The following is a 26500-nucleotide window of genomic DNA, read 5'->3' on the forward strand; positions in this document are numbered from 1 at the left end:
AGTCAAAACCCTCATACTGTATCATGGTGGGAGGCCCTGCACTCTCTGGTGTAGATATATCGCCATCTGCAGGTTGCACTATGGGACAGCATTCTGTGTAATCCACAATGGAAACATAGCAACCTACTGACTGTGACCTATAATGTTCACAATTTGCCTCCATTAGACATTCCAGACTAGAAATGTTTAGCAACTGCTAGATATATTCACAAACAACATACCGCTACTGAAGTTGCTTAGTTTAAACTCAAACTGAAATAGGAAGCCTAGGTGCTGACATACATACTGTAGTTTTCAGGTCTCCAACTATAAATATAAGGCTTGGGACATGGCAATCTTCCATTAACATACAGTAGACTGGTGGGTTTGTTTTTGGTGCTGGATTTGAACCACATTTTGTGCTGGCAACTGATGTTGAAATAGCACTGTGTGTCAGTAACTGACAGGTGTTGAAATACAAAGTGTTACAATACAAAGTGTCAAAATAGCAGCAGGTGTTGAGGTGGCACAATGTGTGTGTGTCGAGTGCCAAAGGCAGAGCAGCTGTTAGGAATTAGGAGGATGGTTAAGTTTGCTCACAGCCTTGAAATATCAGTTAAAAGGAATGGGTGTGAAAGTTAAGTGGTACAGAGTGTGGCAGATGATGCCTGGTGTTGTAGTGGTACAGTCTACCTGTGGCAGTGACAGGTCAGAACTGAAGGGGTACAGTCCGAGCGCACAGGTTTTACCTTGGTGGCGTGTGCCTGGAAGATGACCTCACAGAAAAGGAGGAGCAGCAGCAGACTTATGGAGAGCCTGGAGCCACGCACAGTGCTACACACCTTCATCCTGACAGCACCTGTCCCAACCCTGCAATACAGAATACAATGTACACCTTCATCCTGACGGCACCTGTCCAACCCTGCAGTACAGAATACAATGTACACCTTCATCCTGACAGCACCTGTCCCAACCCTGCAATACAGAATACAATGTACACCTTCATCCTGACAGCACCTGTCCCAACCCTGCAATACAGAATACAATGTACACCTTCATCCTGACGGCACCTGTCCAACCCTGCAGTACAGAATATAATATACACCTTCATCCTGACGGCACCTGTCCAACCCTGCAGTACAGAATACAATATACACCTTCATCCTGACAGCACCTGTCCCAACCCTGACACACACAGAATACAATGTACACGTTCAAACCAGGTACAACTGCCTGTAGTGTATATCCACAGCGGTCTCACTGAAAACCATGGAGGCACTACAGGCACTGCAAGTGTGTTCAGACAGCTACCTCTTTCGTCAGAAATAAGCTGCAGTGCAAAATTACTTAAAAAAAAAAAAAAAAGGTTCAACAGTATATTCCCAGAACTCAGCAAAGAAAAGCTATGGTGTGACTGAGTTCCTACCAGACCTCAAAGCAAAGTCAAAGTTCCAACCAGACCCCAAAGTCCAGTAAGGATGTTTGATTAGGAAAATAAGCCAGTCATTCGCTTATCGAGGCTTGTCATTTACAACTCTCCTTCCGTGTCAGCGCAAACCTAATCATATGAATGTCTTACGTATACGCAGCGTTCGCGTCACTTGTCCTGGAGATCACAGACCTGAATCTGCGCCCCAACAAAAAAGGTGTCCAACGTGGATAGCGGTGCTGCAGAATTTGCACGTTACATTTGTCACATAGGAGGCGGAAGCACGCTTGTTTAGCTTTTTTCAGTGTGCGGATTCTGCAATTGCATCGAACAATATATACAAATTAATTATTAAGAAATGATGATACTCTATTCAAACAGACTACATGCAACGCTAGCAGCTAGTCTTTATGGGCCTTCTGTAGCAGTGCGTTAGGTGATATTCTTCTCACCGATCTACAAATTCGGCAATGGAACTGTACGATGAAACGAATTAATTTGAAATTTGTAGAAAGCCCCAAGATCACGAACTATTAACGTTACGCTCATTTGTACAATAACACACGGTATCCAAAACGCAAAGACCTGTTATTCCAATTTTAACCAAATTAGCTAGCCTAGAGGGTAACCCAAGTATCCAACTTATATCACAACACGTTGAAACCTCAAGATGTTGCTGCCTGAAAAAAACGATTTTCGACTAAATTAGCTGTTAGTAACGTTTATTTTAAACAGTTCCTATGTACAGTAGGCCCGTCGTTTAGATAATAAATTATGTGATCACAACTAGCTAACTGAATGGTTAGCTAGACGAATATCAGGTCCATAGCTAGCGAGATATCGCTGAATATGGACCTGATCATTCTGCGTGCGAGCGTATTAGAGAGTGCTATTTACTAGCGCCGTATAATTATTAATTCCCATTGTTAATTCTAGCTCTAATTCTATTGGTTAGCAAATTACAAATACGTGCCTGCGAATTCACTCGCTTAGATGGCCTGCTCATTTTACTTTGTCCTTGTTCTACATTGTCGTCGTTGACGAGCGAGCTGGCCTGGTCGATAATAATACAAGTGTATATAGTAGCTAACAAGCATACAACTTACTGTATCTACGGATGATGTTGTTCTGTTATGCGTATCACATACCCTTTATTTGTTCCTCTTCTTCTAATTCAGCTTCTTCTTCTGAGCTGGCTGCTAGATTCTGCACACAAACAAGGCGTACTGGACTCGCTGCCACCTACTGTTACGATCAGGCAGCAGACAGTGTTGTGTTGTCTTGGGAGCTTAGCCCGAAGATAAGCTCACACCCTATGGTATGGCGTTGCTGATATACAGTACCAAAAGTTGGCCTTGAATAGTGCTAGAAGGGAGAAGATGGTTAACCAATGTCAGGCAGCAAAAAAGTCTTTCTACTTTGTATTTTTATCAATGTAACAGGGCATGTGTGGCATTGTGATTGTCTAAACACCCATCTCACTGGTGTACAGAAAAATGACAATTTTGTTTTCCTGCAAGATTGGTGAATGTTATCAGAGAATTTAACTACAGTACTGTCTCTAACCATATTGAAGCCTCAGTCTACCATACATTGAGGATAGAACACTTTGAGCGATATGTATTTTTCATTTATCTCCATAAAATGAATTCATTATTAATGAGTATATTGTTACATTTCGCATAACCTTTTGACTTTATCAAAGGTGAGCACAGGTGAAAATCCAGAATTGTCACATCATACAGAACTTCCTTTTGTGGTCAGCCTGTTTGATGTGAGAGTAGGTTCCACTTCTGAATTCATGAGCAGAACACACATTGCAGGCAGGATTAATTTCAGCTTGTGCCCAGCTGTACCCGTTCCCCAAAGGTTGCATACTTGGCTCCCTCCAATTTTCCCTTTTCTTACTTTTGTCATCTCCTCTTATAGGTTCTCTGATCACTCATATGCTGACTCCACTCATCTCTTCCTCTCTTGTAGTCTGTCCGACACATGGACCTCATTATACACCTCACCTTGTCTGAATGACATATTGTTCTCCATGACAGATTATTCCCTAAGTTCAACCTGGTTAAAATGAGAATGCTTTTCATTCCTTTTCAAGACCTCAGTCTTGATGCTACAGGACAGGATAGCTCACTCAGCCCCATTTTACCACAAGAAGCCTTGAGCTAACCCTAGCTAATCTCCCACACCCTTTATGAACCAAATGTTTGACACTAGAATGCGGATGCACCTGCATGATGGAGAAACCCACATGTCTGTGAGTAACAGACGGGTGGTGCAGTAAGCGGGGTGTCTGACAGGGGGCGCCGTTGCCCTGCTGTAGTCCCGCATTCAGCGGCAGCCCAGAGGAGTGGGTGGCTGTCACAGCAGGGCCACGAGTCAGAGGTGAAAAGGAGACGGAGGGAGTGAGACAGGAGAAGAAAGAGAGAAAAAGAGAGCGTCATGCTACTGCAGCCATGGACCTGCGTACGGAGCTTCTGAAGTCCATCTGGTACGCTTTCACCGCCCTGGACGTGGAGAAGAGCGGAAAGGTGTCGAAATCCCAGCTGAAGGTAGGGTCTTGGTCCATTTATGTCTAAGTTTGGGGGTGTTCGGCCTGTTTCCGTGGGGCGAAGGTTAGGCCGACGGCGGTAGAGGAGCTCTTCTCTGAACGTGTGTAGTGCTGTCTCATTTCCGACTTAAACTCACCGAGAGCACGCGCATAGTTTTCAGACAGGGCTGCTGCTTGCTGTCTCCAGTACAGCATGGTACAGACAGACAGAAAGAAAGAAGAATAGACCCACAGAGATGAGAAAATCAAGCTCAACTCCCATCACTTGCTTTGTGTGTTTACCAAGCTGTTTGAGATCCACTTTGGCTGTTGTTTGTTCTGCATTTCCTATTTGGCAGAACCTAATGTTTCTCATGTGCATTGGTTCACCAGTTGGCTGTTTGCTAGTTTCAGTATGTAGCGCAGTTTGTCCTTCAAGTTTGGCAGAGATCACTGCCTTTGTTGCCTGTCTGTACTGGATTTAGAGGGCAGATGAGAATTGTTACTGTTTTGATATTTTGATATTCTTCATATAAAGGGCAACTGTATGGTGGATAGACCTCATATTTGGGAACTAATCCACCAATAGGCATACTATAGCCAATGACAGTACAGAATAGTACACAAAATGAGCCACAGTAATGACAGGAGTTGGAATACAATGTAACAATAGAGTACAGCTAGCAATAATTCTGTAGAATGAGTGGATGTGTACTTCGAGCGCAGTATACATTGCAGTTTTGATTGCATCAAATTGTGTCTAAACAGACAGGGTGCATTAATAACTAAACATAGCTGAATGCTACTTGTGCAACATATAGATACAGTATATGCCTCAGTGGCGATTTGTGTTTTTGCTTCCATTGTAGTTGAACCAGATTTGCCTTTGCTTGGCCACTGGCTCAGAGAGCATTCAGCCTGGCTCTGGGACGGTATGGCCTTGATGTTTAACATGGTCTTCTCAGACAGCTCCTAGACTCTCGTTTCTGATATAGGGCATGAGCACATGTAGCAGCGGATAGATATACCTGGACCACAGTGTGGAGTAGTGAGGAGGCTGGAGGTGCTTTCAAGCAGAGGGAGGCAACGGGTGTTTCACCCTGGAGGGCTGGGCAGGGCATTACCTGGATATAAAGAAAAAATTGGCTCCGTAAGTTTACGCCATGGAAATGCATACCATTTTCGGCAATGTCAGTTAGAATATGCATGCTTTGATATTGTGTTTCAGTTGCCCCAGCGGATTATATGAGTAACATGGCACTTTAAAATATGTCATGTAGTTCTTGAGCCTCATCTAACTGTCTTCTTGTGATGAATAAAGAAAATAAAGAATAAAGACAGTCTGAACAGTTTAAATTGCATTTTTGGTGGGGCATGAGAACACCTGAATGTACTTAAGTTCTGAAGTTCTGAAGACTTACGGTTACATTGTCTGTACGTCCACCCTGTAATGGAGGAATGGTCAACAATCCTTCCAAATGTGTTCTCTAACCACAAATGATCGGAAAACACTTTCGGCTGTCATCTTTGCCAGGGGGTGATATTGCACAGTATTAATCCAGGGGTGCCAATAATTGTGATCCACCCTGTAACCCAGCATAGAGCCAGATCTCTACTGGGGATTGTGCAGGTACTTGCTTACATACAGAACATCAGCTGCTCTGCACAGCTATCTGAAACGGGATCTCACGCAGAGCCTCTCCTCCCCTTTCCGTGTTCCTGCTGCAAGAGGCTCAGCCCTGTCACTCTGAGGGTCTCTCCGGAGCGCCCCCAGCTCTGGGCATGACCCAGCCTCACAGAGCCAGAGACTCTGAGCCTCTGATCCCCCTCGCATGCACCAGCGAGGGAGGAAGAGGAAGAGGAAGAGGCGGGGTGAGCCGGATGTGGCCAGCATCTTTACATACCCTGCAATGCTGTGGTGCAGTCGTTTGAGAACTCAGATGTGAGGAGGAGATTGTCTGCTTCTGCTTGCATCATACAACGTGTCCCATCATGCACCTGTCGCCTGCTGGCACCAACAAGCTGCCAAGCATCGGTTACGTAAATTTGGTTTCTGTAGAATGTACACGCATTCAACAAAGGTAGTTTAAACCCCATATGAAATGGATTAATACAATTTTATTTTACAAATTGAGAAAAAAGCAAATATATATTTAGTAATTTCTGGTATTTGTAATATTTGTAATCTGCCAGCATGTTTGCCAAAATTAGAATTTGTTGATGGGATCCAAGGATTTTGTTTTTCAGGCAAAAGCTCATGGGGAGCTTTCAAGAGAGCTTTTATTTCCTCTCTTCTGCCCGAAGATTGAACTTAAGACCTTTCCTCTCTGTGTAGCATATTTGTTCGCATAGCTTGTGCTTAACTGATATATCCCTATATTGAATCTGAGTCAGAGTCGGAGTCTTGATGAGGAGATTATTTAGCAAGATATCAGCTAATCAGTATATATATTTATATATGCACGTGGCACATTGGCCTTCTTGAAATGCAGGTTGATTATACTCTGAAAAACTCACTGGCTCATGGGTGATGGAGTGTGCATGCTTTAGAGGTGTGCTTCTGTGTGTGTGTGTGTGTATGTGTGTGTGTATGTGTCTGTGCGTTCTTGTGTAGAGTACCTACCTATGTATCTTCCTGGTTCTGTAGGGGTTGTGTGTGTGTGCGTTTGTACACATGTCTTTGTGTCCACACTGGTTCCTGGTTCTGTAGGGGCTTTGTGTGTATGTGTGTGTGTGTCTGTAGAGTAGCTCAATATCTTTCTTGTTCTGTCGGGGCTGTGTGTGTGTGTGTGTGTGTGTGTGTGTGTATGTATAGAATACCTCAGTATCTTTTTATTCTGTAGGGGCTGTGTGTGTGTGAGTGTGTATATGTGTGTGTAGGGTAGCTCAGTATCTTTCTTGTTCTGTAGGGGTTGTATGTGTGTGTGTGTGTGTGTGTGTGTAGAGTAGCTCAGTATCTTTCTTGTTCTGTAGGGGTCAGAAACAGCAGCAGAATAGCACACTCATTATTGCCTATTTCCTGTCATGAGGTGTGGTGTAAATAAGAAACAAAAATAGTTCTTGACATCACACAAAACATCATCAGGCATATTTCCAAGCAGGCTGACACATTTCAGTTTTAAAACGTCACATCCAGGGCACCAACCGAAGTACAGAAGTTCTGTGGAAATAGTAGATAGTAGTAACTGTTGCCGTAACTCCTTGTATGTCTAAGCAGGCTTGGTCTGTTCTAGGTTAGTTCATGCTTGGTAAATTCAGACTATATGCTTTTAGACCCTGCAAGGAACACAAGTTTTTTTTCCTGATATATTTGCTTTGTGCTATGCTGAAAACCTTCTGAGTTTGGACCAGTGTTAGGGGGTCAGTTCTATTGTTTGATAATTATGTTGCATCTTGTGGTTCCCTTTTTGGAAACATTGTGATGCCTGCATTCTTAAACTCTGACCATGACTGCATTCATCACAAAGATTACTATTCTTGAATGTGAAAAAGGGTGGCACGGATGGTGCAGTGGGTAGCACTGCCGCCTCACAGCAAGGAGGTCCTGGGTTTGAATCCCCGTCGGCCGGGGCCTCTCTGTGCGGAGTTTGCATGTTCTCCCTGTGTCTGCATGGGTTTCCTCCGGGTACTCCGGTTTCCTCCCACAGTCCAAGACATGCAGGTTAGGCTGATTGGAGAGTCTAAATTGCCTGTAGGTATTAGTGTGTGAGTGAATGGTGTGTGTGCCCTATGATGGACTGGCGACCTGTCCAGGGTATATTCCTGCCTTTCGCCCACTGTATGCTGGGATAGGCTCCAGCCCCCCTGCGACCCTGTTCAGGATAAGCGGGTTATGATAATGGATGGATGGATGGATGAATGTGAAAAAGGCCCTTGGATATAGGAGCTTAATAGTGTCTCCAGTGTTTTGGCACCATTTTACAAGTGATGGGAAATTAGAACAATGACAAAACAATGACAATAATCCGTGGTACGTACCTTGTAATTAAATTGTGTGCTGTGTGGTTGTGTGTGTCTGCGGGTGTCATCTCTCCTCAGACCACTTTAGTCACACCTGCACACAGCCTCACTATGAGCAGCCTTTACAGAGTGCTGAGTAGGGACTCAAGCTCTGGCCCCTTTTATTTGTCCAATCAAATGTTGGCCCTTTTTAACTTGTCCATTCGAAAGTTGGCTCTATTTAGCTGATCCAATCAATTGCTTGTGTCATTTAAACCAAATTACGTTCAGCCCTCTGGACACCAACTATGTGGAGTCCTGTGGAGTCATTCATGTTCTGCACAGAGCAAGAAAGGCAAAGCACCTTGGGAAGACAGTCCTCCAGGTTTAGTGGGACTCTGTTTGGGGAGGGCAAAGTAAGGCAATTAAAAGTCCATCCAATCAGTGGTAGATAACAACATCTGGACCACAGTTGGTAATTGACAATGCTAATTCACTCGAGAGCTATCAAACTAGAACCATTCAAGTTCGTTCTACTACTTGAGAGCTGCAAGGAGAAACATGACCACTTCAGCTTCATTCTTCATTAAATTCTCATCAAACGTGTATCAAAATCTGTTAAAATAATTAGCACATAAACTAGCTAATTAATTAACCAACGTTTTTATCCAAAGTGATTTACAGTTGATTAGAAAATCCCCCTGGAGCAGTGCAGGTTAAAGGAACCAACAGCTTATTGTAGCTACACCTGCTTTGGATGTATTTGACGATCCTGCTTTTTTATGTATTTGACAGTTCTGAGTGCACAGAAGCCAGCACTTTCTGGATCATAGGCAGGGTTAAATAGGCTTTGGCCTTATTCAGTCCTGCTGTAAAATCCTGCTATGCCAGCTTGACCAGCTTGAAAACTGAACTGGTCAAGCTGGGCATAAGCTGATCTTGGTGGGTATGAGCTGGTCAACCAGCATGGCCAAGCTGGTTATAAAGCTGGTCTAGCTGAGTATGAACTGGTTAACCAGTTAGTGCTGGTAGCATGTCTAAAAATCGTAGCTGGTCAACCATTTCACTATTTGCTGTTTCAAAACATAGCTTGAGCTGGTCAAACCATATCAAGCTGTGATCTGGCCAGAACTACTGATCAGGATCAGCTTGAGCAGGGAAATCATGTTCTGTTATCATCTTCATCCATCTAATACACATAATTATGCAGACCATCAACCTAACTGGGTTTGGATTCCTTTGAAAAGCACAGCTGGAGTAGCATTCACTTTCTCCAAGTTGCCTTAATATGTCTCATATTAAACCTTGCAATCTTTTAGCCAGAGCTTTGTAGTAGTGGAACAGATCTGTACTTATAATATATGTATAGCTGGAGTTACTGTATATGGTATAATTCTCAATCGTGTGCCTTCTGCCATCCTGACGAGGGCTCATGGAAAGTATGGCTCAAGCTTTAACCCACAAATTAAATCAATTTCAATTTCAAATGACACTGCCAATCATTGTGAGGGTGAAACCATGCAAAACCCTGTAGAACCCTCCCCCCTCCATTTCTTTGCCTCGATTCTACTTGATAAGCGCTCTTGTTTGTCATTTCTATCCGCGCTCATGGTAAATGGTAAATGGTTGGCATTTCTATAGAGCCTTTATATAAAGTGCTATACAATTGATGCTTCTCATTCACCCATTCATTCACACACTCACACGCCGACGGCAATTGGCTGCCATGCAAGGCGCCAACCAGCTCGTCAGGAGCATTTGGGGGTTAGGTGTCTTGCTCAGGGACACTTCGACTCAGCCTGGGTGGGGGATCGAACTGGCAACCCTCCGACTGCCAGACGACTGCTCTTACTGCCTGAGCCATGTCGCTCATGCGTGTTGATATGTGTTTGTGCATTGCAGGTTCTCTCCCATAACCTGTGCACAGTGCTGAGTATCCCTCATGACCCCGTGGCTCTAGAGGAGCATTTCCGGGATGATGACGACGGACCCGTCTCCAGCCAAGGCTACATGCCCTACCTCAACAAGTACATCCTGGACAAGGTGCAGAGCCTATCCTACCATAACACAACACCGATATTACATTATCCTGACCTTATAAAGCTTTAATTATATTATCTTCACCTCATACACCTTTAATAATGAATTATATTTTAATGCTAATATTAGTAACAATGCACAGCCTCTTCCCTTACATTACACTTTGTAAATATTAAAAAATAATCACAAATAACAACATAATAACTGTTGAACATGAATATTATTAATAATTGGCACAGCTTCTCCCTTGCCTTCCACACAGTTATGTGCTCTGACTAGTTTCTTGTCCTACTGGAAAAATGCCAATATCTCAATAACCATCGATTCCTTAATTGGTCAAATGGTCATCAAATGACCTGATGCTAGATTAAATGGTTTCTTGGTTCAGTAAAAGACTCTGGTGGGTACTGGGGGTAACCAGTATACCGGAGTCCTGCCAAACAGGCTACACACAGTCAACGTGACCGGTCATCCTATGACAGGCTACACACAGTCAACGTGACCGGTCATCCTATGACAGGCTACACGCAGTCAACGTGACCGGTCATCCTATGACAGGCTACACGCAGTCAACGTGACCGGTCATCCTATGACAGGCTACACACAGTCAACGTGACCGGTCATCCTATGACAGGCTACACACAGTCAACGTGACCGGTCATCCTATGACAGGCTACACACAGTCAACGTGACCGGTCATCCTATGACAGGCTACACACAGTCAACGTGACCGGTCATCCTATGACAGGCTACACACAGTCAACGTGACCGGTCATCCCATGACAGGCTACACACAGTCAACGTGACCGGTCATCCTATGACAGGCTACACACAGTCAACGTGACCGGTCATCCCATGACAGCCTACACACAGTCAACGTGACCGGTCAGCCCATGACAGAGTGTGGTCTGCCTCAGGTTCAGGAGGGGTCTTTTCTAAAGGAGAATGTGGACGAGCTATGTTGGACGCTCACCGCCAAGAAGAACTATCGCCCCGAGAACAACGGCAAAACGTTGCCGGATAAAGATGTCTTCCGCCTCTGGTGCCTCTTCAACTTCCTGTCAGAGGACAAGTATCCGCTGGTCATGGTTCCTGACGAGGTCAGTCCTCAGCATCCTCCCACTATAACCTCCTTTAATTCACAAATCAGGGCTCTCCAAACGCTGGACCTGGAGAGCTGCAGGGCCTGCTGTTCCTCATTTTCATCTAAAAATCAACAATCAATTTGGCCCCAAGAAACCAGATAAGTTGAGCTAACTGTGTAACCAGCTTCTTTAATTGACCAATTGGGTGCTAAGCAACACCAACAGGTCAAATAGAAAATGAGTTAACTTTGTGTTGCTTGGACCAATGTTTCAGTCCCCTGTTAGAGATTGTTTATTTCAGGAATAACCTGTCCAGGATTTTCGGTTTCCCTTGCAGAAATTGAATAAGTTGATGTTTTGGGAAGATTTCAGTACTGCACAGAAGTCTTAGGCACCCTAGACTTTATTATATCTATGTTTATTTTTTTGTGTGTGTTAGTATAAAAGAACACATTTGAGATTTCCAAATATTCATTTTCCAAACTATTTAATTTCACAGAGACATTTTTGTATTTAATTTAAAAAAGTAACATATTACTGTAAGCAATTTATTACTTTTTACATAAAATCTTGATCATGGCTGTCTGAGATCAGAAGCAAGGAGCCAACCAAAGTCTGCAGAAGAACTGTGGCAAGTTCTCCGATATGCTTGGAGCAACCTCCCTGCTAATTGTCTTATAGAACTGCAGGACAGCGTTGGCTATCTCAGAGAAGTGATGCAGTTTTAACGCTGAAGGGTGGTCACAAAAAATATTGATTTGATTCAGTTTTTAACCATTCTGCCAAATTACTAATGTAATATAAAATGTATAGTACGTTTATTTAGGACCTTTCATTTAATTATTTTTGAAAGATTCTTATCTGTACAGAATGTTATACAGGTGCCTAAGACTTTTGCACAGTACTGTAAATGCAATTAACAATAAGCAATATTGTAATATCTGGCAATAGTTTGTATGTATTCAGAAGTCTTGATTTCTTTCAATATTGCAGTATATTCAATTTCATAATGATTGCCCAATTAATAATTTTGCTCTCTATTCAGCTGAGATATGAATGTGAATGTTTTCCCGCCTCCTGCACTGCAGATGTTAGGTGTCATAGTGCAAACGCAAATTCCCCTGGATAATTCTCTAGAATTCTGCTGGTCATGGTTTGATGGCCGTCACAGTGCTGCCTGGGGGCCTGCTCCATTTGGCATCAGTGTGACCTGAAGCCCTCATTCTGATCATCACACCCATTGCTTTGTAAAGTTCGCACCATTCTGTGTAAATTTCAGAGACTTTAGTGCATGAAAATCTCAGGAGAGCAGCTGTTTCTGAGATGCTGGAACCACGTTGTCTGGAAGCCAGCAATCATACCACTGTCGCAATTGCTTAGATCGTCTTGCCCTTTCTATAGTTTGGTTGCACCACAACTAAACCTCTTCCCTATGTCTGCATGCTTCATATATTAAGTTGCAGCCACATCATTTGCTGTTTAAAGGAGCAGGCTATTTGTGTTTTCAAGAAGGTATGCTTATTAATGTGGTCTCAGAGGGAATTTTATATCTGTAGCTAAGTTGTGTAGAGCAAGGACTGACACAAATGTTCAGTCTCACACTTATTAATAATCCATCAATCCTTGCAATCAAGCTGAGACAAAAAAAACCCAGAGACACTCCAGGATTAGGGTTGCCTATGTAGCCAGGCTGTCCTTGTTCTCAACTATGAGCACAACCTGATTTTGAGGGTTTTATTTCAATGTCTTCAAACACACATAGAGCCACTACTGCATGCCAACAGAGCAGCCATAGGAACTGAGAATGACCCCTGCTTCGCACATAAAAATAAACTTTTGTAATAGTTAATTTGATCCTTTCCACCCATCTGATTCCAGACAGAATATTTATTGAAGAAAATCTGCTTGGCCATGAGCGTGGAACTCAACTGTGTGGAGCTTGAAGACTTCATTTCCCAGGATTCTGTGCAGCAGAGGGGGTTCACTGTCTGGGTCTTCCTAGAACTGATGAACTCTGGGAAGCTGACACGAGGCGTTGAAAAGGATGCAGTCAGCATGGCAATTGAAGAAGTTTACCGGGAGATTGTTGGAGATGTATTGAAGGAGGTGGGAGGTTTTGATAGAATATATAAAAATACATTTTAATTGGAGCATATATTGTTTTTCCAAGAATGCTGTGTTTTCTTGAAGGATATTTGTGGAATGGTTGTGTTGAGTTATAGGGATGTCTACGGAATTGTGTGCTTTGGTTGTCTCATGATTTTGTTGCGGTTATAGGGATGTCTATGGAATTGTTGTTTTGTGGTTGTGTTATGGTTGTGTTGTGGTTGTAGAGATATCTGTGGAATTGTTGTGTTGTGTTGTGGTTGTGTTGCAGTTATAGGGATATCTATGGAATTGTTGTGTTGTGGTTGTGTTATGGTTGTGTTGTGGTTGTAGAGATATTTGTAGAACTGTTGTGTTGTGGTTGTGTTAGGGTTATGTTGTGGTTATTGGGATGTCCATGGAATTGTTGTGTTGTGGTTGTGTTACGGTTGTGTTGTGGTTGTAGGCATATCTGTGGAATTGTCGTGTTGTGTTGTGGTTGTGTTATGGTTGTGTTGCAGTTATAGGAATGTCTATAAATTGTTGTGTTGTGTTGTGGTTGTGTTATGGTTATAGGAATGTCTATAAATTGTTGTGTTGTGCTTGTGTTATGGTTGTGTTGCTGTTATAGGGATATCTGTGGAAGAAGGGCCAGCTGCGCAGGAATTGGGTGGAGCGCTGGTTCACCCTGAAACCTGGAACGCTGGCCTACTTTATCAGCGAGGACCGAAAGGACCGCAAGGGAAACATCACACTGGACAGGAACTGCTGTGTGGAGGTGGGCTGGGTCTTGTGGGGACTGTGCATGGTCTTCAGGGTGGGTGTGGGTGTGGGTGGGGTGGAGGTAGAGAAAAGGATGGAGGAATCAAGGAAATGTGTGTTAGGGAAATGGAACATTCCTTGCTCTTTCAATCTTCAGTTAGAAGCCACGTCAATCACAGACGTGGCAGATGACGAGCGGTGGATCCATTTATAGTATATGTCGCACATTCTGAAACAAATATGTCCACAAAGGATGCACTTGTGTTTCCTAGCTCAAGAACCCTTCAGAAGCCTCCTAGCTCTTTGTTTCTAGCTCCTTTGAGAAGCATTTAACAGGTTGGAATGTCCTTTAAGATGACAGACCTCAATTGATTTTCAGGTTAGTCGAGGAACAGGGAGAAAAAAAATAAGTGATTGGAATGGGCCCACCTTGTAGGTGGGGTCTGGGCGGAGGTATGAGAGTAGCTGCTGGTGACATGATTGGCCACGAGTGTAACTGAAGTGCATATGATTGGCCACGAGTGTAACTGAAGTCAATATGATTGACCACGAGTGTAACTGAAGTGGATATGATTGGCCACGAGTGTAACTGAAGTCGATATGATTGGCTCCGTCCCTCAGGTGCTGCCCGACAAAGATGGGAAGAGATGCATGTTCTGTTTGAAAACAATGTCCAAGACCTATGAGATGAGTGCCTCGGACACAAAGCAGAGGCAGGAGTGGACTGTAGGTGAGTGGCTGGGGCTTTGGGGGAATGGACGGGCCTCAGGTAACTGAGAGGGGCTGTGTGTGAGCCAGGTGTGATTTCTCCAATCCAAAGTCCCACTTCCAGGTTTACCGCAATCTGTCAATGCTGTCAAAACGGAACTGAGGTCCTGTGTGTGAAGTGGATTTAAAAGTGTGGTTTACTAAAAGTGATTCCTCCAAAGATTGCTTCCCCCTAGACACACCACAGGTGTTCCTGTCCTCGAGGTGTCATTTCAAGGCAGGGTTTCAGGCAGTCTGAGAAAACAGACAGAATCATAACCCTCCCAACTGGCTCGGGGATGTCCTGATTTTGAATTGTCAAACGTCATCAAAATGATATTTATGACCTGAAAACCTGAAGCATGAGGGGGACAGCGATATAATTTAAACAGAAAGCCACGATGGCCAGTGAGAGCCAAGCTCACTGGGACATGGAATTTGTGGGTTTTGCTCTAAAGTCACATTGAATCACGCAGGTTTCTGAGAGAGGCACTGTGACTGAACGTGAGTGTACAGCTTAAGTGTGTGGTGCTCCGTCTTGGCCAAATTGTCCAGTGTGTGCGTTCTGAAGATAAAATCTGGCGTTAGGTGTGGGGTATCAGTTAAATGGTAAATGGTTGGCATTTATATAGCGCCTTTATCCAAAGCGCTGTACAATTGATGCTTCTCATTCATTACATTACATTATTACATTACATTACATTACATGGCATTTAGCAGACGCTCTTATCCAGAGCGACGTACAACAAAGTGCAAAAGTGGACCTGGGAGGACAGTACAGTTCCGAGTCCTAGTGTAAACATACAGAAATACGGTCTAAGACTAATCACGGTGATTGTGAGTTGGGGAGGGAAAGGTGTAGCCTGAAGAGATGGGTCTTCATGCCTCTTGAAGGAGGTCAAAGACTCTGCTGTTCTGACATCCACCGGGAGGTCATTCCATTCCACGACAGCAGTCGTGAGCGTGAAGTGCAGGTGTGGCGAGGGGGAGGCGCCAGACAGCACAAAGTGGCAGAACGGAGGGGTCTTGTTGGTGTATAGGTCTTGATAAGGGATTGAATATATACAGGGGCTGATCCTTTAACTGCCTGGTATGCAAGCACCAAAGTTTTAAATTTGATGCGAGCCATAACAGGCTATCCAGTGGAGGTTGCTGAGCAGGGGGGTGACGTGAATGTCTGGGAACATTGAATACCAGACGGGCTGCAGCATTCTGGATGAGTTGTAGGGGTCTGATGGCAGATGGAAGGCCAGCCAGCAGACAATTGCAATAGTCCAGGTGGGACAGGACCATTGCTTGAACAAGGAGCTGAGTGGAGTAGGTGGTGAGAAAGGGTCGGATTCTCCGGATGTTGTACAGGAAGAACCTGCATGCCCGGGTCACTGTAGCGATGTTCTTGGAGAAAGATAGCCTGTTGTCCATCACCACTCCAAGGTTTCTTGCACTAGGGGATGAGGTCACTGTGGTATCCCCTAGTGAGATGGAAAAATCAGAGAAGGGAGAGGTTAAAGCAGGGATGAAGATCACCTCCGTCTTACCTGGGTTGAGCTTTAGATGGTGGTTGCCCATCCAGGTCTGGATGTCTCTCAGGCAGGCGGAGATACAGGTAGAGACCTGTGTGTCTGATGGGGGGAAGGAGAGAAAGAGTTGGGTGTCATCGGCATAACAATGATAGGAGATGCCATGAGCAGAGATAACGGGGTCAAGGGATCTCGTGTAGATGGAGAAGAGGAGGGGTCCGAGGACTGAGCCCTGGGGGATTCCTGTAACAAGGGCGAGGGGTTGACACTCCTCCAGCCCAGGACACCTGGGAGGACCGGCCAGAGAGATAAGATTGGATCTGTGTGGTGTGTGGTGTATGTGGTGTACCTGTATGGTGTACTGTATGGTGTGTCTGAGTGGTGTACTGTATGGTGTGTGGTGTATGTGGTGTACTGTATGGTGTACTGTATGGTGTGTCTGAGTGATCCCCCCCCTCCCCAGCGGTGCAGACGGCGATCCGGCTGGAGGCGGAGGGGAAGAGCTCCCTGCACAAGGACCTGAAGCTGAAGCGCAGGGAGCAGCGGGAGCAGCGGGAGCAGCGGCAGGAGGCCAAGGAGGAGGAGCTGCAGCGCCTCCGCGCCCTGCAGGAGGAGAAGGAGAGGAAGCTGGCGGAGCTGGAGCTCCTGCGGGAGGCGCAGAAGCAGGCGCAGGTGCTCCTGGAGCAGGACGAGGAACGGAGGCGCCAGCAGCACGAGCAAATGCAGGAGGCCCTGGAGGAGCAGCTCAGGGAGGCCGAGGAGGTGAGGAAGGACGCTCTGCGGAGCCGTGATCAGGGACCTGGGATGCTGCCGCTCTATCCTTGAGCAAAGGCACATAATATAAATATAAAAACTTCAGTAAATATTCTTTAAAAGGTGTTTTAGTCTTTTAATGAGACTAACTGTACAAACTTTTCTCTTCTTTTTTTAATTTTTTAGCAAAAAATTAATGACTAAAAATAAATATCACTCAAATATTTCAGACTGACAGTTTTTTTTTTGTTGCAGTGTCCAGATTAGAATGTAAATGTCAGCATGTTACAGTATGTCACTCTTCCTGTGCCCCTCCCCCTGTGCCCCCCCCATGCCCCTCCCCCTGTGCCCCTCCCCCGTGCCCCTCCCCCTGTGCCCCACCCCCTGTGCCCCCCGTGCCCCTCCCCCTGTGCCCCTCCCCCGTGCCCCCCCGTGCCCCTCCCCCTGTGCCCCTCCCCCGTGCCCCTCCCCTGTGCCCCTCCCCCTGTGCCCCTCCCCCGTGCCCCTCCCCCTGTGCCCCTCCCCCGTGCCCCTCCCCTGTGCCCCCCCCCCCGTGCCCCTCCCCCTGTGCCCCTCCCCCGTGCCCCCCCCCCCCCCCCCGTGCCGTCCCGGGCGAGTGCAGGCGCGGGCCAGCATGGAGGCGGAGATGGTGCTGAAGGAGGTGGAGGCGGAGCGGCAGAGGAGGCGCATTCGGGAGCTGGAGGAGATGCAGCAGCAGCTGGAGGACGCCCTGCGCGTGGAGGTCAAGGCTCGACAGGATGAGGAGGCCTTCCGCTTCGCCCAGACCGGGTACTGCCCACGCCCTGTTTCACACTGCACCCTAAACCCTACACATCCTCATTTACACTATACACTGTACCCTAAACCCTACACATCCTCATTTACACTATACACTGCACCCTAAACCCTACACATCCTCATTTACACTATACACTACACCCTACACATCCTCATTTACACTATACACTGCACCCTAAACCCTACACATCCTCATTTACACTATACACTGTACCCTAAACCCTACACATCCTCATTTACACTGTACACTGCACCCTAAACCCTACACATCCTCATTTACACTATACACTGCACCCTAAACCCTACACATCCTCATTTACACTGTACACTGCACCCTAAACCCTACACATCCTCATTTACACTATACACTGCACCCTAAACCCTACACATCCTCATTTACACTGTACACTGCACCCTAAACCCTACACATCCTCATTTACACTATACACTGCACCCTACACATCCTCATTTACACTATACACTGCACCCTAAACCCTACACATCCTCATTTACACTATACACTGCACCCTAAACCCTACACATCCTCATTTACACTATACACTGCACCCTAAACCCTACACATCCTCATTTACACTATACACTGCACCCTAAACCCTAAACATCCTCATTTACACTATACACTGTACCCTAAACATCCTCATATACATTATACACTACACCCTAAACCTAAACTTCCTCATTTACACTATACACTGCACCCTAAACCCTACACATCCTCATTTACACTATACACTGCACCCTAAACCCTAAACATCCTAATTTACACTATACACTGCACCCTAAACCCTAAACCCTAAACATCCACATTTACACTATACACTACACCCTAAACCCTAAACATCCTCGTTCACACTATACACTGCACCCTAAACATCCTCATATACATTATACACTACACCCTAAACCCTAAACATCCTTGTTCACACTATACACTGCACCCTAAACATCCCATATACATTATACACTACACCCTAAACCCTAAACATCCTCGTTCACACTATACACTGCACCCTAAACATCCTCATATACATTATACACTACACCCTAAACCTAAACTTCCTCATTTACACTATAGTTGATGACACTGCTTGACTTAGATGTCCACCAGTAGGTTTGAGGTGCAAAACAAAGCAGGCAAACAACTATGAATCAGTTCGCTGCAAATATTAATCTAGGGCATGAGGTGGCGGTTTCATCAAGAACTTTAGAGTACTGTGGCTGCTGTTTCCTTTTGCACTTACCTGATTGTATGAATATGAACACCAAAACTCTCTAAACCTATATGTACTGCATGCACTCACCGCATGTCTGCACCCACATTCCCACACACAGTTTCTGTGCTCTAGTGCACTGACCCCATTGCACAAGCAGTACTGTTTTTAAACATGTCTGCACAGACTGCCACCACAAAGGCACAAATAACAACAATGACGACACCGTAAATGTGTCATTGTTTAAAGCAGCTTGCTTAGGTCTATTTCAGAGCCTCACAGCTGTGCTGGAAAGAATCCTCAGATTATGGCTGAGATTACTTTAATTTGAGACATTTTACGGGCATGGGGTTTTATTTCCAACATGGTCACCACTAAGCCACTTTGGAGCCTCCACCTGTCAATGATTCCCAAAACCTGACCATCTGGTCGGATGCGTGTGATTGGTCCTCTGCTGTCATCGCTGTGTTAATCGCGAGTGTGATTGGTCCTCCGCTGTCATCGCTGTGTCATCGCGAGTGTGATTGGTCCTCTGTGTCATCGCTGTCGTCACCGGTTGGCTGCAGAGACTTCCTGAGCCTGAGCTCCATGTTGAGACATCCTCTCTGTGGTGTGCCTCCTTTCACAAGACATCATCTGGCTGCTTGGCTGAAAAGTAGTTTCATCAATGTACGCATAAAGTGGTTCTTCCTATCCGTGAAGGCACCACGCCGAACAAATGCATGAAAATCAAACCAAAAATAAGACTTGCCTTCTTGATTTTTGCAAGTTTTTGGATACAATGGAAAGTGTATTTTTTGTATTAAATATCTTAGCTTGAAGAACCTATTCAGCTATTTTTCATGTGCTGTATACTGCATGTGTACTGCATGACTGATGCCCTGCGAAAATATGCTTGCTTTAGAGTTGGAGTTTTAATAAAAGATTGCCCTGCTGAAAAAAAGGTTTTGAAACCGCTGGTAGCTGGCTGACCAGCTTCATCGCTAGCATGGCCATGTCGGTTGGCCAGCTCATACCCAGCCAAACTAGCTAGACCAGCTGTAAAATCTACCTATGCTGGCTTGACCAGCTTGAAAACTGAGCTAGTCAAGCTGGTCATAACTAGATTTTAGAAGCAAGGTGTGGATGTGTGTATATTTCTAGTATTCAGTTGACGCAGTGTATCCAGTCCATGGAATATTATACAAATATTATATTTACAACTGAATGTGCAAATAGCCTAAACAGTACATAATACATAAGGAGAGTGATATTTGTCAGTGATACATGTATTATATTCTACTATTTATGCTGTCCTACTATGCATGGGTGACTGGTGTGGCAATAACGGATAGATCTTCATTGTTGGATATATGAACAGATTCCTTCTACTCTAGGTATGATATTTGAATATGTATGAATCAGAAGTGCATGGATTACTGTTCATACTGCATGCACTCTCTAGTCCATGGTGAAATTATTTGTCTAGAGGTTATGCTAAGTTCCTGAGGAAGTAGAGTTGAACAGAGGAAGTAGCTGAGGGCAGGGATGTTGACAGGGCCATTTGATCTGAGTCCTTTCAGAATTGAGCTTGGTTTCCTGCAGGCCTGTCAGTCTCACAGATACACTGTTCTGTCAAGTCACAGTGCAGCCACCATTTGTCTGATGCCTATCACCAATGACCAACTGTCAGTTTGTATCATTTTCCATTTGCAATTTTCTCCCAAATTTGCAGCACCCAATTGTCTGTCAGTTAAGCAGAGTGCAAACCATGGTGTGTGTTGCCAGACATTTGTCTTCACTGTGTGGTTTACAGTGCATAGTACAACACATGCATACATGCGCGGGCAGACTGCAGGCATGCAGTTGACCAGAGGAGGCGCTGTTGTGCAGTGAGCTCCTCTCATTTATATAAATTACCTTGACGGAGGCATTGAAAGTACTTTAGTTACATTTGCAGATGATACAAAACTAGGTTTGGCTAACAGCTAACCACGAGCAGGCAACCTCTAGTGCAGTGGTTAAGATAAATGACTGGGACCAACGTGGTCAGTGGTTCAATCTCCCATGATTCCACAATAAGATCTGTGCAGCTGCCCTTGAGCAAGGCCCTGAACCCCACATTGCTCCAGGGGAGATTGTCCCCTGCTTAGTTTGTCTGTGTCTGTGAATGTGAAGAAATAAATAAATGTGGGAAATAAAAACATACTTTATGTTCAAACATTCTTTAGGTACAAAATTGGAAAGCTGAAAAAGACTTGGGTATAATAGTTGATATAGAGGTGCTGGAAAAGGTTCAGAGAAGGGCAACCAGATTTATTTAATATATAAAAGATAAGAGTTATGAGGATAGACTTAAGATGCTTAATCTCTTTAAGTTTAGTAAAAGGAGATTTAGGGGAGATTTGATTGAGGCTTTGAAATAAATAAAAGGGATTAACAAAGTGAACTACAGGCAATTCTTCAGGATGACTTTGGTTCGCAGATATAGGGGGCAAAATTGGAAATTGACAAAGGACAAATTCTGCAAAGAAATTCAGAAGTATTGTTTCACTGTGACTGACAGTTTGGTCACTGTGTGCAACAGCTTGCCAGGACATGTAGTGGATACCAGAAAAATGAATCATCTATCTTTTCCTCTTGCTCTCTCTCTCTGCAGGCTATTGGTAGAGGAGGAGGAGAAGATGAAGGCTTTGATGAGCCTGCAGGAGGAGCAGGAGGAGTACATCCTGCAGACCCAGCGGGAGAAGCAGGAGCTCAGGCAAGAGATGGAGAGCAAGTCCCGTGCCCTGGAGGAGGCGCACAGACAGCTGGAGGAGGTCAGAGCCAACCGCCAGAGAGTGGACCAGGACGTCATGGTGAGTGTGTGTGTGTGTGTGTGTGTGTGTGTGTGTGTGTGTGTGTGTGTGTGTGTAGTATGTAGTGTGTTTGTGTGTGGTGTTGAGTATTATATTACTGGGGCATGTGGGGCGACATGGCTCAGGCAGTAAGAGCAGTCGTCTGGCAGTCGGAGGGTTGCCGGTTCGATCCCCCGCCCGGGCTGTGTCAAAGTGTCCCTGAGCCAGACACCAAACCCCCAAATGCTCCTGACGAGCTGGTCGGCGCCTTGCATGGCAGCCAATCGCCATTGGTGTGTGAGTGTGTGTATGAATGGGTGAATGAGAAGTATCAATTGTACAGTGCTTTGGATAAAGGCGCTACATAAATGCCAACCATTTACCATTTACCATATTAAATCAAGTCGTCTAAGAAAAGACACCTTTGTGTTTATGAGATCTGATAGGAGATAACAGGAGACAGCATACTGTGTGTAAATGCCTGTGGCGATGGCATGTCCTCTACGCTGATGTTATCTGAGGTGCTATATCCTACATAGATGTATCCTGCAGTAGTGGCTTGCTGTGGAACATGTCACAGTATAGCACTCTGGGTGCTCTCCTGCAGGGTTACTCACTCCTGCTTTCAGAAGTTACCTCAGATCGAAGTTTTCCCTGTTGACAAAAACAGCTCAAGCTAGGTTTTAAAACAGCTGGTAGCTGGTTGACCACTTCAGACCAGCTCAAGCTACGTTTTGAAATAGCTGGTTGCTTATGAACTAGCTACCACTTGGTTGACCAGCTCATACCCAGCTAGAGACAAGCTTTGTGACCAGCTTGAAAATCTAAATTTAGATGAGTTTCCATCTAAACGTTGCGGTTCTCAGTCACTTTGATTCTGTGCATCATTTTCATGACCAAGCGTGTCAGAATTGTGTGGGTTTGTCATTTCATCGATTGACAACAGGAAGTAAGATGTGTCCAAATAACGTCCTGTGCAGTGCAGCAGCATTAAACCACACCCCTTTTATTTATCTCCCCCCCTCCCCCCCTCCCCCCACATAGGCTGCCCAGAGGAAGCTGCGGCAAGCAAGCACAAACGTCAAGCACTGGAACGTGCAAATGACCAGGCTTATGCACCCTATTGGGCCAGGAGGTACCACGTGACCCCCCGATCCACTGCACCTGCTCTCCTCCACCCTGCTCTGCTCCACTCTGCTCTGCTCCACCCTGTTCCCCTCCCTCCTGCTCTGCTCCACCCTGCTCTGCTCCACTCTGTTCCCCTCCCTCCTGCTCTGCTCCACCCTGCTCTGCTCCACTCTGTTCCCCTCCCTCCTGCTCTGCTCCACCCTGCTCTGCTCCACTCTGCTCTGCTCCACCCTGCTCTGCTCCAGCTTGAGTCTGTTACAGTGCATGTGTTGGTTTGAGCCACATTAGAGCAACATGCTAGCCAGGAGAGAAAGGGGTTTGAGTATTTTAATGGAGGAAAAACATGCTTTATTAAATCGAGATTCTCTGAGAGGGTGTGGAGGTACTGTAGAACAGGTGTGTGAAACCTGTGTGCTGAACACTGGGGCTTTAAATAGGCTTCCTCCAGCCAAAGCCAGCAGGACAAACAGACTCCTCTTTATTGGTATGTACCTTCAAATGTCTGCAGCTAAGCCTGTGCCCTTGAAGGCAAGAGGCAGGGCTGTGGTTCAAGCGCCCATACGTTGCTGTGGTGCAGATAAAAGAGCTTCAGACATTAGGCTCTGTGTGCTGTGGTTTCGTTTCAGCTGCGTCATGGTTAACACTCTCAGTAATCCAGTGCTCCTCAGATTGGCCTCTGAATGTGAAGCCTCTCCCAGCAATCCAGGACGGTGGCAGGTTATATTTAGTGTAGTAAGAACTGTAAGTAAATCCCTAGAAGAAGAACATGCTGCTGGGAGGCTTTGTTTCTTCACTTTCGCTGCAGCTCTCTGAGTCAGGTTTCTCAGTACCCCTAGACTCAGTCATTTCCCAGCATTCAAACAGCGCTGGGAAATGTAGTTCAGTATAGAAACTACACGGCCTATCCCCCAGGGAAGCATAGTAATAGCTTTTTTACCAACTTTACCAAACTTGAACCCTCTCCTGCCTCTGGCCGCTGCTGAAGCTCTGTGGACTGAGCGCCTCTGTGTTCCCCTCTCTCCAGAAAAGCGTCCGTCGGGAGGGCCCTCGGCGTTCTCCAGCTTCCGCATCCCGGGCCAGCGGGACCCCGGCCTGAGGCTGCGGCAGCGCTCCGAGGACAGGGACGAGGAGAGCAAGGAGAACGTGCAGGGAGGCGCGGCCGCCGGCGCGGAGAGGCGGCTCTCCCACACCTCCAACGGAGACATGGAGATCCCCTGAGGGAGGGGAGCCATTAAGAGATCGATTGATCTGGCCTGTGTCTGTGCTCGATTGATCTAGCCTGATGCAATTGAGCCAACCAAGAGGACCAGAAGGTGGAGTTTGCACTTTTTGTGCAGTGTTACACTTAAACAGCAGCAATAGTCATAGCAGTCGCTGGAGGAGCAGTCTATGAGTCACATTCCAGACCCATGATGAACTAAAGAATCTCCTTAGCCATTTCTGAGAAACGAGATATGCAGTCAAGACACCTCCTGCTCTTTCGTCATCGACGAACCACACACCTCAGTGGCTTTTAATGGTGGCATGGTTGTCTTTCGATGACCTCACTTCCTGTATTTTTGTCTTTGGTTTCTCAATGTGCAGGTTTTAATGTCTCTTTTAGGAGATTTCAAATTCAACTAAACAGTGAACAATTGACAAGGATTTCATACCTGAGTCTAACTGGAGGACTGCTATTGTCTACAAGATTTGAAATGTCATCTTGAGTTCAGTGTTTGTTTAAAGCTTTTAGTGATCTTCCATACAAATGGATTTCATTTGTGCATTGTTATATTGTTAATATTATCCTATAGTATTGGTTTTTAGTATTTCTCTTTTCTCATTTGTTCTGTGAAAATGGCAGCAGTAAAGTCAACTTCAGTGTTATTGAGCTGCAGTTCCACTACTGGGTCATATCTGTAATTGCTTTGGATTGAAATATGTTTCTGTGCTCGATTGATCTAGCCTGAGGCAATTGAGCTAACCAAGAGGACCAGAAGGTGGGGTTTGCCATTTTGCAATCAATTTTTTAAACAGTTTCAGGCGAATACTTTCTTCGTTTTTGGCTTTGAAAAGACATGCCTGGAAAAAAGAGGGAAACTCTACAAATGTGATTTTATTTTTAACTAAAAGAAATGTGCTGCATTAGAATTAAGTGCAGTATATTCTTGGAGGGGCGGCACGGATGGTGCAGTGGGTAGCACTGCCGCCTCACAGCAAGGAGGTCCTGGGTTCGAATCCCCGTCGGCCGGGGCCTCTCTGTGCGGAGTTTGCATGTTCTCCCCGTGTCTGCGTGGGTTTCCTCCGGGTACTCCGGTTTCCTCCCACAGTCCAAAGACATGCAGGTTAGGCCAATTGGAGAGTCTAAATTGCCCGTAGGCATGAGTGTGTGAGTGAATGGTGCGTGTGCCCTGCGATGGACTGGCGACCTGTCCAGGGTGTATTCCTGCCTTTCGCCCAATGTATGCTGGGATAGGCTCCAGCCCCCCTGCGACCCTGATCAGGATAAGCGGGTTCAGATAATGGACGGATGGATGGATGGATGGATATTCTTGGAGGAACTAAGATGTAATAGAGAGTGCCCTTTTCACACCCTTGATAAAGATAAACAAAAGGACTGTGTTAAATAAATAACACATTAATGGAACTGCATTTTGATTTATGACATTTTCATTTCCTCAACTGTGGATAATATTCTCCTTTAATAAGCATTCAATGGAATCATCCAAAATAACACTTAACACAAATAACATTCATTTATCTGAAAGTGTATCCTTTTTGTATCCTTTCTTCACATTAATAACATAAAGTGAACAGGAGTAAAAATGCTACATTCGTGAAAATACTACACCAGTAAAAATACTACACCAGTGAAAGTACTACATTAGTGAAAATACTGGGGGTACCATTGACCTGGTTTGCCAGGTTGACCGAAATGTCTTGGTACTTCCTGGAGTTCATGATTCAATTGACCTTAACGACAGACCCATGACCAATTGGTGCAAAACAACCCCACAGTCTCAAAGATCCACCACGATACTTCACTGTAGGTAAAAAAAATTTTTGCACACCAGGATACTTCTTCTGATGTGAAACCCGTCGCTGGTGGCCAAATGGTCTCATCTGACCTTAATATGGTTCCCATTGAAGTTCCATTTTCTTCATATCCCTCAACAGATACATTTTCTGGCAGCCTCTTGATATAGACATTTTAATTGTTTAGGGCTGGGGTCGGCAACCCTGGTCCTGGAGTTAGTTTTTGTTTTCACCTTAAAATCAGCAATTGGGGTGTCTCGGTGGCGCAGCCTGTAGAGCACTGACCGCATGCTCATTGCGAGCTGCGACGTCGGCTGTTTGAATCCGACTGTCCGACATTTGTCGCATGTCTTCCCCTCTCTCTCGCTCCCATTCTTCCTGTCTCTCTATACTATATACTGTCCAATAAAGCTGAAAAAGGCCTAAAAAATATCTTTAAAAAAAAAAAAATCTGCAACTGATTCAGACCAAAGAAACCAGGTGAGGTGAGTTAACTGTGTAATTAACTGCTTTCATTGATCAATTAAGTGCTGAGTAACAATGAGAGCCAGCACACCCTGCGGCTCTTGAGGACCAGGGTTGCCAGGGTTATGACAATGAATTGGCCTGAGGCCTACATCCACAAATAATGTATTT

At 45.3% G+C, this 26500-nt stretch overlaps 2 protein-coding genes across 3 annotated transcripts in view; one reads left to right on the forward strand and one right to left on the reverse strand.

Annotated features, from left to right (window-relative positions):
• tmem9 (transmembrane protein 9) overlaps positions 1-2816 on the reverse strand; it is an 8702-nt gene extending 5886 nt beyond the window's left edge. The window contains exons 1-2 of one of the 2 annotated variants that reach the window (XM_061257345.1): positions 2557-2816; positions 729-849 (exon numbers count right to left, since the gene is read on the reverse strand). In XM_061257345.1, the coding sequence (XP_061113329.1) occupies positions 729-827 (99 nt within the window). In that variant the 5' untranslated portion in view covers positions 828-849; positions 2557-2816. Of the gene's footprint in view, positions 1-728; positions 850-2514 lie in introns of both variants that reach the window. The other variant, XM_061257344.1, reaches the window with a different exon arrangement.
• Positions 2817-3775: 959 nt separating this feature from the next.
• On the forward strand, positions 3776-25480 carry LOC133138516 (differentially expressed in FDCP 6 homolog). Its single transcript, XM_061257342.1, has 11 exons — positions 3776-3966; positions 9786-9926; positions 10841-11023; positions 12887-13114; positions 13725-13871; positions 14477-14585; positions 16586-16884; positions 17498-17664; positions 21544-21742; positions 22766-22856; positions 23874-25480. The coding sequence occupies exons 1-11, from the start codon at positions 3871-3873 to the stop codon at positions 24065-24067; spliced, it is 1854 nt and encodes a 617-aa protein (XP_061113326.1). The 5' UTR covers positions 3776-3870; the 3' UTR covers positions 24068-25480.
• Positions 25481-26500: the final 1020 nt, after the last annotated feature.

Source organism: Conger conger, chromosome 10 (assembly GCF_963514075.1).
Source record: "Conger conger chromosome 10, fConCon1.1, whole genome shotgun sequence".
Lineage (NCBI taxonomy): Eukaryota > Metazoa > Chordata > Actinopteri > Anguilliformes > Congridae > Conger > Conger conger.

Excerpts from the sequence above, each read along its gene's own strand:
- LOC133138516 (XM_061257342.1), top strand. The coding sequence starts at position 3,871 with ATGGACCTGCGTACGGAGCTTCTGAAGTCCATCTGGTACGCTTTCACC. Across the intron at positions 13,115-13,724 it reads TTGGAGATGTATTGAAGGAG|GGATATCTGTGGAAGAAGGG; the intron begins GTGGGAGGTTTT and ends TTGCTGTTATAG. Across the intron at positions 16,885-17,497 it reads AGCTCAGGGAGGCCGAGGAG|GCGCGGGCCAGCATGGAGGC; the intron begins GTGAGGAAGGAC and ends GGGCGAGTGCAG.